The following is a 13,133-nucleotide window of genomic DNA, read 5'->3' on the forward strand; positions in this document are numbered from 1 at the left end:
GGCAGTAGATACGGGGGGCAGTTAATGAAAAGACACCGTTTTGGAAGATAGGCGAGTACCATTCTGTAATCCTAAAAAGCAAGTGACCCTTATCTGCCATAAGGGCGAGGGGGGTGGGTACAGGGTCCTTTCCTACTACATACCCAATGCTAAAAAAATAAAATGGCACACAAATAGCCACTGTTTTAAAAAGACTATGTCTCTGTCATATATTCTTCCTGCCAGTCAGTGCTTTTTTTTTTTTGCTGAGTGTACACCAAGCATGCGCATCACACTCTATAGACCCAACAGTTATATCCAAGGAGGAAGTCACAAGCACAAGCGTTACATTATCCCAGTCAATCTAGGTGGCTGAAGATTCTAATCCCAGGGGACGACAGGGTGAATATGGAAGATGTAACGGCAGCACAGACATTGAAGTGCTGGAAGGTAAAAAAAATCTATTGTATTCCTAACTCAAAAAAGTCCCTTCTATTGCTGTCAGCCTCCTCCAAATTCCCTTTTTTGCTGATGTGATCTGACTTCCTAATACAAGGTGGCTATGTTCGTTCTCCATGGTCTCACCGTATGAGATGTGGCAATTTAATTCCTGGAATGCCTGTGACGTAGCTCTATGGTGATGATGAACACAGCCATTCGCACTCAAGTGTGTTCTAACATGCACTTGCCTGGGTCACAGACCTGTTGCCTCAGTCTTTACAAAGTACCGTATTTTCCAGCGTAAAGACGACTTTTTATACTTAAAAACATACCCCAACAATTTGGGGTCGTCTTATACGCAGGGTAAAGAATGTCAGCCCGCTGGCTGTGCGGTAATACTGTACGGTAGCTTCGGCTACATACAGTACACCGCGCTGAGCCAATCACGGCGAGCGATGTATTTATTAATAGAATACATCACTTGCCGTGATTGGCTCATATGACGTCCTCCCATTCTCCGCGCATGCACAGCTCAGGGAGCGCGCGGCGATGCGCTGTGTCCCTCGAACATAGCGGATCACGGAAAGAGTCGAAGAGGTCCGCTCGGTCATGTGATCAGCTGTGTCCAATCACAGCTGATCACATGTAAACAGGGAAATGCCGGCTATCGGCATTTCTCTCCCCACGAGCTGTCACGCTGACAGAGGAGAGGAGAGCCGGTAATCGGCATTCCGCGGAGGGTACATGTGCCCTGATGATCAGTGTAGCCCCAGCAGTGCCACCTGTCAGTGTTCATCAGTGCCACGTGCCAGCGCCCATGAATACCACATATCAGTACATACCAGTGCCCATCTGAGCTGCCTTTCAGTGTCACAGATCAGTGCCACTTATCAGTGCTGCCTTTCAGTGCCCAGTGATGCCTGTCAATGCCCATCAGTGCCGCCTATCAGTGCACATCAGTGCCACCTAACAGTGCCATGTATCAGTGCTGCCTTTCAGTGCCACCTATCAGTGCCCATCACTGCAGCCTCATTAGCGCACATCAGTGAAGGAGAAAAATCACTTATTTACAAAATTTTAGAAAACAGAATTGTTTTTTTTTTTTTTCAAAATTTTCAGTGGTTTTTGGTTTAAGAAAAAATAAAAAACCCAAAGTTGATTAAATACCACCAAAATAAAGCTCTGTCACAAAAAAATGATAACATTTACATATGGGTACAGTGTTGCATGACCACGCAATTGGCAAAGTGTGACAGAGCTGAAAGCTGAAACTTGGCCTGGGCAGGAAGGGGGTATAAATGCCCTGTAGGCTTGTGGTTAAATGGTGTTGCCTCAGAAGGGGGGGGGGGGGGGGGGGGTAGTCCTATATGGCGAGTATAGCCCAAACCTATGTTTTAACTGGAAAATTAGGGGGTCGTCTTATACACCCAGTCGCCTTATACGCCGGCAAATACGGTAGTAATAACGTGTGCCAGTTCTGTTGGCAGAAAATGAGTGACAGGAATCTGGAGCAGCGGATTTGCTTCAAATTTGCATGAAAATTGGCAAAAGTGCGAGTGAAAATTTGGCTCTGTTACAACAAGCTTATGGTGTGTTTCAGAATGACATAGGCAGTTTAAGGAGATGCAAGAAGATGTACATGATGACACAAGAAGCAGGCAGACAAAAACAAAGGCTGGATTCAAATGTGGCCAGTAGTGGTACAGTTATCTAGAAAACTGCGTAGCTTCACAAGGGGAATACTTTGAAGGTGACAACAGCCGCTAGTGTATAGGTAAGCAAACTTTTTTTATTACAGTCCATTCTGAGAAATAAATTGCCACATCTCGCAAGTAGGAACGTAGCGCACTCTCAAGGTGGACTATGGGATTTGTAGCATGCATAGAGGTGTGAACAAGACCGCACCAGTTGTCCCAAACATATGGAAGTATGGAGGAAGTGCGAGGTTTGGGAGCTCACAGAGGAGGTTACAAGTCAAAAAACACAGCAAGAACATTTTGTGAAAACAGATTATGGAGCCATTAATAAGTAGATGTGCAAAACTATTTTTTAGTGCAGAAGTAATTTACATAATTAAATATTGTGAATATAAAAATTGTCCAATTTTGAATTTCTTCAAATGTCCAAACAAATCCTTTACAAATTCAGGTGCTCTCAAAGAAATTGTGCCAAAATCCACCACCAAAGTAAAGTTGGGTAACTCACCAGAGCTCCATGCTGATCAATCTCTAGATCAGCAAAAAACGCTTTTTGCTCTGGGAGCAGATGCAATAAATCAACTTCTCATTCATGACGAAACTAGTAGGGCTTGGCTTGCTGGATGCTGACGTCTGTGGAGAGGATTGAGTCACGAGCGCTGTAGTGAGTGTGCGGGGAGCAGGAGACGGTTATACCATTTGCTGTTATACTGGTGTCGGTGAAGACACCCTTTTTGTGAGTGTAAATCTTTATTAAATTGTTGGATACTTTTATAAAAAAAACTGGCTGCACCATGATTTTTTTCTTTCATTCCCAAACATGACCTCGGTGGAGAGATATAAAAAGAGAGAGTGATATAATGCTCCTGGAACCGTTATATTGAGTGGTGGATACCTACCTTATGGATGATTGTGTAGCTATTGATCATCACACCTGAGAAGTTGATTTATTGCATCTGCTCCCAGAGCAAAAAGCGTTTTTTGCTGATCTAGAGATTGATCAGCATGGAGCTCTGGTGAGTTACCCAACTTTACTTTGGTGGTGGATTTTGGCACAATTTCTTTGAGAGCACCTGAATTTGTAAAGGATTTGTTTGGACATTTGAAGAAATTCAGAATTGGACATTTTTTTTATATTCACAATATTTAATTATGTAAATTACTTATGCACTAAAAAATAGTTTTGCACATAATTTTGATATTGAGGAGATATATATATATATATATATATATATCTTTTGCACTAATGTTTCTACACTAAATTAGGAATAGTTTGTGGTTTTAGCGCATTCCTTTATTTAAGTTATAGCACTAAGAAATTTATTTGGTTTCTTTGAGGTGGAATTGCTGCTTTAAAGTATTAAGGGTGTGGCGCTTTTATTACACGTGTAATAAGTGGATGTGTTTGGATTATTTTTGGAGAATGATTGTTTAGTGTGACTTTAATCATCCTGACATAGCAGTCTGTTCTCCACTTCTGGTCATCCAGACCAATCTATAGAGGACAGCAAGGCCTCATCATCTTTCTCCTTTTAAAAGGACATCTCGTACAACCAGCAGGCCTCACTTGTCATAAGTTTTCATGGTGTAAATTTCAATGTAATGGCATGGAAAGCTCTTGCGCAACATTACCCATAAAGCCGGTGGTTACACATTATCAATATTAGAAGTCAAATGAATGAAACACTTAGTGCACGAGTCAGTGTGATCTTTTATTTACACATTTCTACAGAAAAAAAGAAACCTAAAAACGAACTACAAGTTCGCTATATCTGACAAAACCATAATTGAAGTTCAGTTTGTGTGTGGCCCCCAAAACAACAGTAAAAACTCTCACCTGGGGTATACAAAAGATGGACAAACTAGTAATTACCTTTAATATCGTCTGATAAGAGGCTTTGCACATAGTTTAAGAGTAACTTTTAGAAAGAGAGGCACAAATACGTTTACTCTGAGTGACAGTTTACATTCAAGAGAAGATAGGACACAGAAGTCGATACAGCTGTCAGCAAGTGATAGTGACAAACAGGACTGACCCGCTCACATCAGTGGCTGGCCTGATTTACAAAAAAAAATAAAAAAGTTGGAGGAAAGAAAACAAACCTGTTTTTGTCAGGCCTATTTATGGCACAACTCCAGACAACAGCAAATTACGGACAGCAACTGTTTTACCCGCTATATGCACAGCAGTCTACTTTTTTTTATCCACTACAGGGAGGGTACCAACACTGATCAAACCTCTGTGTCAGAGCCTCATCTGCGAAAAAAAAAAATCAGCAAACACACCCAAACTGACCACTATCGCTTTAGTGCGGCTCTGTAGGAAAAAAAACAAAAACACACACCACTTACAAAAGACCAATACTATTTACCCCTCAGTGTCTTGGATGCAGAGAGGCCATTGCTCTGCAGGAGAGAAAAGATCGGAAAACACTGAAGGGACAGGAAAATATAAACACTCTTCTTTGGCGGGTGGTGCTATCTGACCTAGCAACAGAGTCAATTTAATCACTACAAATCTAGTAGATTTCCTTATTAGGCCACCCTTTAGGGTCCATTCACACCATTGCAGTGCATTAGTGCTGCCCAATGAACCATAATTCCTCTTTCACACGGATGTTATCCTTTCAGTCACGTTTTTTTCAAAGAAAATACTGATTCAGTTTATATCAGTCTGCATATCAGTCTTCAATTCAGTTTATATTCATTTGATTCAGTTCAATTTACATCAGTCTACATACGCTTCTTTTCAACGGATGTGGACATTGGCTGTTCCATTTAAAAGAAGAAAAAGATGAAAAAAAACAGACCTAAAAAAACGGACAGATGTAGGCGGATGCAAACTGATGATCATCCGTTTATATCCACCCACCCATACAGACACATTGTGGTTCAGTCTGGATCCGTCTGAAAAACTGAGATAGATCTAGACAGAACGCCGTGTGATAGGAGAATAAAGGTGCAGGTAACATTTCTGGCAGCACACCACACAGCATGTTAGTACACTGTTACATGCTGCAATGCACATGTTGGCAAGGTGGGGTGGCATTCAACATAAATGGCTTGCTGCATGTCAGTGCAACAAAACAGTGTGAAAGGGCCCTCAAAGTATAACTACAGCAAGGAGTATACAGAATATACAATTATTTAATTTTTTTTTTCGGGGGGGGGGGGGGGGAATTGTGGAAGGATTAGAAACCCAGTCAGGTGTTACTGCCAAAGGTGTACTGGTCCAATGCCACATGCTGTGGTTCATTTGCCATGACTTACATCATGTTAGGCACACAAATTTTTTTTAACGTTAAACCCAGCCGACTGAACGACAAAAAAAAGGAAAAAAAGAAAAAAGAAAAAGAAAAAAAAGAAAGAAAGAAAGAAGAAAAAAGAAAAAAAAAGGGAAAGAAAGAAGAAAAAAGAAAAAAAAAGGGAAAGAAAGAAAAAAGAAAAAAGAAAAAAAGAAAGAAAAAAGAAAAGAAAAAAAGAAAGAAAAAAGAAAAAAAGAAAGAAAAAAAGAAAGGAAGAAAGAAGAAAAAAAGAAGAAAGAAGAAAAAAAGAAGAAAGAAGAAAAAAAGAAGAAAGAAGACACTGTACTAAGCAATGTTAGTGTGGTGATCACCCCTGCTGAGCTTTTGTGTTCTGACAGGTGGACTGCCCCCCCACCCTGCCACACTGATCAGTGCTCACAGCCATTGGCTGCTGGTTTTCCAGAAGCCAGACATTAGCTTGGACAGGCTGCTGTACACACGGGCCAAATGTTTGCTGGCTTCTGTTGAACTGGCCAATATTAGGCACATGTGCACCAGCCTTAAGGAACAGGGAAGTGATGTAGGGTTTGGCAGATAAAACCACAGCACAGGGCCACAAACATCAGACACACCAGGAATCATTGGTTGTGCTGTTTCTTTAGGCAGCTGTAGCTGCACGGAGCAAAGACAGATTAGGGTTGCGCAACAGGTGTGTTTTTCTTTGTAAGTGATGTGTTTTTTTTCCTCACCTTCCATTTCAAACCTGATTTCAATTTCAGTTTAGCTATTCCAACTCAGTAATAAGCCAGATTTCATGCAATTATTACAGCTGAGAAAAAGAAAATATTTGGAAGGTGTTTTTAGTTAGAGAAAATCATGATCGGAGTGCAACATGTAACAACCATTCAGAAACAATCTCTATGGTCAGACTACAGCACACAGGAATCTGATTAGTTGACACTTTTTCCCACATTTTGCATGGCTTATGAGCTGGAACACACTTTGGGAGTTTTGCCCACCAATGAAATCTCAGCTGATGTTTTTTTAAAGCACATTAGAAAATACAGGCCAGCAGCCAGTTTGCCGACACAGGCCTCCATGTTTCCTTTCCTCCATTTTTTTTTTTTTTTTTTAAAGACCGCCAGTTTTGTCTATCGAGGTGTCGGACTGCAGAAATGACTGAACAATAAAACTGCCAAGCTCAAGTACTCCATGATATGCTGACACTGTTCCATACAAATAACTAATACTTACCTTGAAAACACCACCAAAATACATTATATTTTTTTCTTTTTAGTCTTGAGGATCAAACAAGACCTTGTTAGCCTAATTTTGCCCCCACCCCCCCCAGTGAAATACCGCTTTTGCATTTTAAGCCATAAGGGATACCAAAAACAAAGATACGTAAAACTAAAATTCACATTTTGTTGCATGCTATAAGGGTAGATAAGGATGTAAACATAGGTAAACTAAGAAAACAAAAAGCCAAAAACTACAAATAAAACAAAAAATCCTATGAAAGACGTTATGTTTAAGAAACAAAATCTATGCCGTTTTATTGCAGTGTTCTACTCCATCCTGTACGGTGGGGAAAACACAGTAGAACGCTTATGGCTTAAAATGCTGGACTGAGTGTATCTGAGGTTTAGAGGAAGCACAGGTCAAAGCACTTCTGCTGCTACAGATCAAATAAAACATGGAGATTTCTTTTTAACTCTTTTTTGCAACATTTTATCCTCCTCATGCATTAGAGTGGACATTACTCCTAAATATCTATTTCTTTTTGTGACTGGACGATCGGGAATCAGAATGAGACGAGCCAGATGGTGAGAGTCTGCGCCTGGAAGAGAGAAATTGAAAGGTAGGCATCTTGTTAATTTTTTTTTTTTTTTCTTTAACACTCGTTACTTTGTTACAGTACAAACAGTCCTGTTACATTATATCTATGCTATGTTTTTATAATATCAAATCAGACAATAAACATGTACATTTGTATGTTCATTTGGGTGGAAGGGACAGACGGGTAGCTTAGGAAGTGGCTGAACAAATAATGCCTGGAACAAGCTAGAAAACAATTTTGGCTGATGTTGGCAATAGATTTTCTTCTCCAATTTCTGTGAAGCGGATTCTCTGTATTTTTGATCTGTCTGTTGTAAACTACAAGATAGTGTGTTAGCACTGACGTATCGGGTCCTTGTCAACAGAGGCACCAACTCCTCTTTACATTAGATGTTTGTTGCATACATTGCAGAGATGTACTGAAAATGTTATGTTTACTATACACTTTAACCTCTTCTTGCTGACCTGACCTATATATGTGGCCTCACAGCAGTCACATGTTTGGAATGCCTGCCTTTGCCTCCCGGCACTTAAAGGGTTAGGATGCGGGCTAAAGAACCCCAAAAACTGTTTATGACTCCCAGACAAAAATTACAGGATGAAAAGATATCTAGCTCCTGTTGCTTCACCTGGCCTTTATTTAAGAATTGAGGGTTCTTCTTGCTGCAGAGACAAAGAGAAATGTCTTCTCGAGAACCACCAGAAGCAGCAGTCAGGCACAGCTTAATGTGATCACTGTGTAAACATGTGTATGCTGAATTTTCTCTCGCTGTCTTTCACATACAGTGCCTTGGTATTTCCTGTTTGCATTACAACCTGGAATTAAAATGGATTTTTTGGGGTTTTGTATAATGTGATGTACACAGCATGCCAACGACTTTGAAGGAGCAAAATATTTTCCACTATGACACAAACATTATATAGGACAAACAACATTCTTGACTGTGCATAGGTATTCACATTCTTTGTTCTGAAACCCCTAAAGTATGTAGTCAACCTACTTAACTTTGATCTAGGTATAACCTGCAGTGCAGCTCTAAGCTGACATAAGGACCTCCTCGCCGGTTGCAGTGAAGACAGCTGGCGTCTATCCACCATTCAGGGGTGTAGAAGTATCACCGGAGAAAGGAAGAAGCACAGCTCACCAATCTAGTGCATGAAGATGGATGAGTGTGGTCTCGGCCAGTGCCGCTCCGGCGAGGCCCGGCCAGTGTGGCTGGGCTTTAGCTGCACTGGCCAAGGCCACAATCATCCATATTCATGCACTAGGTCGGTGAGCTGTGCTTCCTCCTTTCTCCGATGATGCTTCTACAACCCAATTGGTCTACCTGAATACAAAGTGTCTTGTGGTGTCACTGTAAATACAATAAACCTGTTCTGAAAGGCCCCTCCATCTGCAACACGAAGACCAAGGACCTCTCCGAACAAGACAAAAGGGGTTGATTTAATAAAACTGGAGCATGCAAAATCTGGTGCAGCTCAGCATAGAAATCGGCTTTCAGTCTTGTTTTGAGTGGAGAGGGATTTTCTCTTTGAAAATCCCACTGAGAACCAGTAGATATCATTATACCTCCTAGATTGTAAACTCGAAAGAGCAGGGCCCTCAATCCCCTCATGTTTTGCATTGTATTGGTATTGTTCTGTCACATGTTCTGTCCCCCTCTGTAATGTACAGCGCTGAGCGAACTATTGGCGCTTTATAAATACTGTATAATAATAACAAAATGCAAAGAATATGACAAGAAAAGGCCACCAACAAAAACACCAAAGATAACAATGGAGGAGCTGCAAAGCTCAAAAGCAGAGATGGCAGTATCTCTCCATAAAGCCATACAGCTCACGGAGTGGGGCTTTACAGAAGAATGGCCAGAAAAAAAAAAAAGCTATTGCTTGAAGCAAACAAAAAATAGAAAAATACATTTGGAGTTAGCCAACCAGCATATGACACTCACTAAACACATGGAAGGTTCTCTTGTCAGACGAGACTAAAATTTAACTTTTCAGTCATCATGGTAAACGCAATGTGTGGCACAAACTCAACACTTCCTGAGACCCTGAGAACTCCATCCCCACAGTGAAACATGGTGGCAGCAGCTGTGGGGATGTTTTTAATCAACGAAATGCACGTATTCGTCAGCACACCATGGATCATCAATTGTTGTTCGAAGCTTTTATTGCAGAAAGCCAAATCACCCGGTGCAATGTTTCAGAGTCGCACAGGACACCATCTGTCAGGCAGGGACCAGAAAACTAGTCAGGAAAGAGAAGAAGGAGAAGGAGAAGGAGAAGGAGGAGAAGGAGGAGAAGGAGAAGGAGAAGGAGGAGAAGGAGAAGGGCACCAAATAGAGCAATTCCTGAAGAAAACTGGGTTCAGTCTGCCAGAGATTAGAAACTGGGACAGAGGTTCACCTTCCAAAAGGACAATTAACCCTAAACATACTGCTAATGCTACAATACACTGGAGTGACATTTAAATGTCTTGGAATGGCCACAATCTAATGGACTTGAATACTGCTGTATGCCAATGCAACATATTTAAGTTAAAGGAGCCCAAGCAGTTTTGCCGTCAAGAATGGGCAAAAATTCCAGCGCCTAGCTGTGCTAATAGACATATCTCAAAAGACTTGCAGCTGTAATTGCAGCAAATGGTGACACTATAAAGTATTGATTTTTGGGGGGTGAATACTTGTGCACAGTCAAGATTCCAGAGCCGGCTTTGCAAACATTTCTTGCATACGTTTAAGAAAATCATTCTAGGCCTGAAGATTACACAAAACTCCCAAGACATTTATATATATATATACACACATATATACACACACACATATATACATACACACACACACATATATACATACACACACACACACACATATACATACACACACACACACACACACACACACACACACACACACACACACACACACACACACTGAAAGCAGACACCCTAGAGAATAAAAAAAGGAAAATACTAAATTTCTGTAAAAAAAACAAAAACAAAAAAAACACCCCAAAACAGACACAAACACACATTTTGGGAAAAACCTTGCAAAACCTTTTATTTCTGTGTGCCTATGAAATGGCGACATACTTAGTTACCTTATATTTTCTATAGGAGACGCCAGTACTGGGGGCTGTGGAAGCGATTGGGCGGCAGCAGTCGCTGACTACTTCTGCCTGTCAGTTTTATACACAATTCTGGTTGATGCAGCCACTGGATTTTGTATAATCCCCCGCCGTCAGGTCCATATGGACCTGGCAGCAAAAGGTTTAAAAGAAGGGTAAATCATGTTACAAAGCAGCAAAAATCCATTTCAATTCCAGGTTGTAATGACACACACAAATACCCATAGACACTTAAGGGTTTATTTACTAATACTGGAGTGCAAAATCTGGTGCAGCTCTGCAGAGAAACCAATCAGCTTCCAGGCTTTATTTTCAAAGCTTAATTGAACAAGCTGAAGTTAGAAGCCGATTGGCTCCCATGCACAGCTGCACCAGATTCTGAGCGCTCCAGTTTTAGTAAATCCACCCTTTACTAAAGTCCATACTTTGAAGTGTGTGAAAATGAGAAGTTTCAGTGTTTCTCTGTTACTTCTGCAGCCCTTGTCCTGGTCAACAGCACCCCCAAGTGGGCATTAAACATGCTACTTTTGAGCACTGGATGCACATTAGTGTACTAAATGAATCTTCCTAATCCTATCTGCCTAATGTGAGCTGCATGGATTCTCTCTCCAAGCTGTAAATATTAAGGAAAGTAAAGCTTATCCGTAAATGAGTTACAAAAGTTAGCTGTAAAACATTTAAATGTTAAATTTACAAACAGAACACAAAAAAAATCATTTGGCATTTTTCCCAGAGTACACATCAATTCCCCTTCTAATTCTACAGTAACCCAAACCTTTCGGTTGACCGTGATCTTGATCTCCTTTTTTTGCGCTCACTGGACGAGGACCTGGAGCGGCTCCTTTTCTTGCCCCTCCCAGAAGATGACGAGGATCGGGAGCTTGCGTAAGATCTTTTTCTCGGGGAAGAAGAACCCCGATGCGACCTGGAGCTGGATCTTTATTAAAAATGAAGGGAATTTAATATGGTAATAGAAAACAAATGCTGCTGTTACATGTTTAAAAAAAATGAATCTGGAATATAGGGGATTGTCCCACCGCGCTACTATGTGCTAGTAAGTAAATACAACTCAGTGTAAAGGTGAATAAATAATAAAAATAACAGCTGAGGCTTGCTGCTATACACTGGTATGTCTTCCCACATACAACAGAAGTACAAATTATAAGTGAAGCGCTAGCCTTCTAACACAATAATGGTGTAACCCTCTATAGTGTGTGAAATACCCCTTAAAATTATATAAACTCCATGATAATTTTCAATTGTCTTAAAAAAAAATTAAAAAATTCCAGTACCATGGAATCCTAAAGCTATATGTGTATATATCCAACTTGGGGTATAACTTGGATTTGTGCACCAACTCCTGTGCACATGCGTTTCACTCCTTGAGGAAGTCGCGTGGTCTGTGACCGACTCCTTGAGGAAGTCGCGTGGTCTGTGACCGACTCCTTGAGGAAGTCGCGTGGTCTGTGACCGACTCCTTGAGGAAGTCGCGTGGTCTGTGACCGACTCCTTGAGGAAGTCGCGTGGTCTGTGACCGACTCCTTGAGGAAGTCGCGTGGTCTGTGACCGACTCCTTGAGGAAGTCGCGTGGTCTGTGACCGACTCCTTGAGGAAGTCGCGTGGTCTGTGACCGACTCCTTGAGGAAGTCGCGTGGTCTGTGACCGACTCTTGAGATTCTGAGAAGTATTTATTTGAAATCAAGTGTTTAATTAGGTTTATTTAGCACTTCCCCTATTATTCTTTAAGCAGATCCAGGTCCTAATTTGGGTAAACCGTATTGGTTTAGGATTCCATAGTACTGGGATTTTTTTTTTTTTTTAATACAATTGGTAATTATCATTGCGAGTTTATTAAATTTAAGGGGTATTTCACCCACTATACACCATTATTCTGTGGGTAGGCTAGCGCTTCACTAATCATTTGTAATCTGGAATATAAATCAAATCAAGAATGTGGAGCAAAAGTGTGTGAAGTCATTAAAATCAGGTCTGGAAAATTGTACTAAGGGTTCAGCTATCTTCCCCCATTAAGGTAGAGTTCAAGGCTCTTGTTGCCAGTTGTCATTTATAATTACTACAATTCCCTAATGAGGATCGTGTTATTTTTCTAGTACAGTATACAGATACTGACAGGCTGGACGGGACACAGAAAAAGATAGGTTTGTACAGTCCTCATTTATCATAGGTTTACAAATGCTTCCAGTTTTCTTGTGTCCTAGGTAGACCTATACTCTAGTGTTAAATGCTGTGCCAAAAGAAAAAAAAAAAAAAAGTACATGGATTACCACAGTACTAGCAACTAACCAAATGCTTCCTTCTATTTGTTAGCAAGTTTTTACCAGCAATATGTTACTGCAGTTACTGTAAATGAGGCCCTGTGTCATACCACATGCAGAAAAGATTCCCTTTCCAGTAATTTGTGGGAAAACTGCAAAACTGGTAGCTAAAAATAGAGCAAGACATCTAAATGGACTGGAAAAAGCCCACAGAAAAGGATACTACTTGTTCGCATTCATTTTTTTGTGAAAAGATTGTGAACGCCTGACCTTTACATCTACATGAGCTTGTTGGACATCCCCTTCCAAGACAGACATTAATATGGAGTTGCCACCTCCATCCTGCCTTTTGTAGCTGAAGCACATCCACTCTTGTGGGAAGACTTTCCACAAGATTTTGGAGTGCGTCTGGGGGTATGTATGCCCATTCAGCCATAAGACCTTTTCTGAGATCAGGTACTAATATTGGACAAGAAGATAGGACTTGCAATATGTGTTCCAAGTCAACCAAAATGGCAGAGAGCTCT

General features: G+C 40.9%; 1 protein-coding gene across 1 annotated transcript in view; it reads right to left on the reverse strand.

The window, feature by feature from the left end:
• Positions 1 to 3,816: 3,816 nt before the first annotated feature.
• The window catches only part of ZRANB2 (zinc finger RANBP2-type containing 2), a 45,396-nt gene continuing 36,079 nt past the window's right edge, over positions 3,817 to 13,133 (reverse strand). The window contains exons 9-10 of the mRNA XM_089692155.1: positions 11,106 to 11,267; positions 3,817 to 7,202 (exon numbers count right to left, since the gene is read on the reverse strand). Coding sequence (XP_089548281.1) covers positions 7,136 to 7,202; positions 11,106 to 11,267 — 229 coding nt within the window. The 3' untranslated portion in view covers positions 3,817 to 7,135. The remainder of the gene's footprint in view (positions 7,203 to 11,105; positions 11,268 to 13,133) is intronic.

This window comes from Staurois parvus, unplaced genomic scaffold (assembly GCF_062004578.1).
Source record: "Staurois parvus isolate SC_StPar_1 unplaced genomic scaffold, SC_StPar_1.0 ptg000578l, whole genome shotgun sequence".
NCBI classification, from domain to species: domain Eukaryota; kingdom Metazoa; phylum Chordata; class Amphibia; order Anura; family Ranidae; genus Staurois; species Staurois parvus.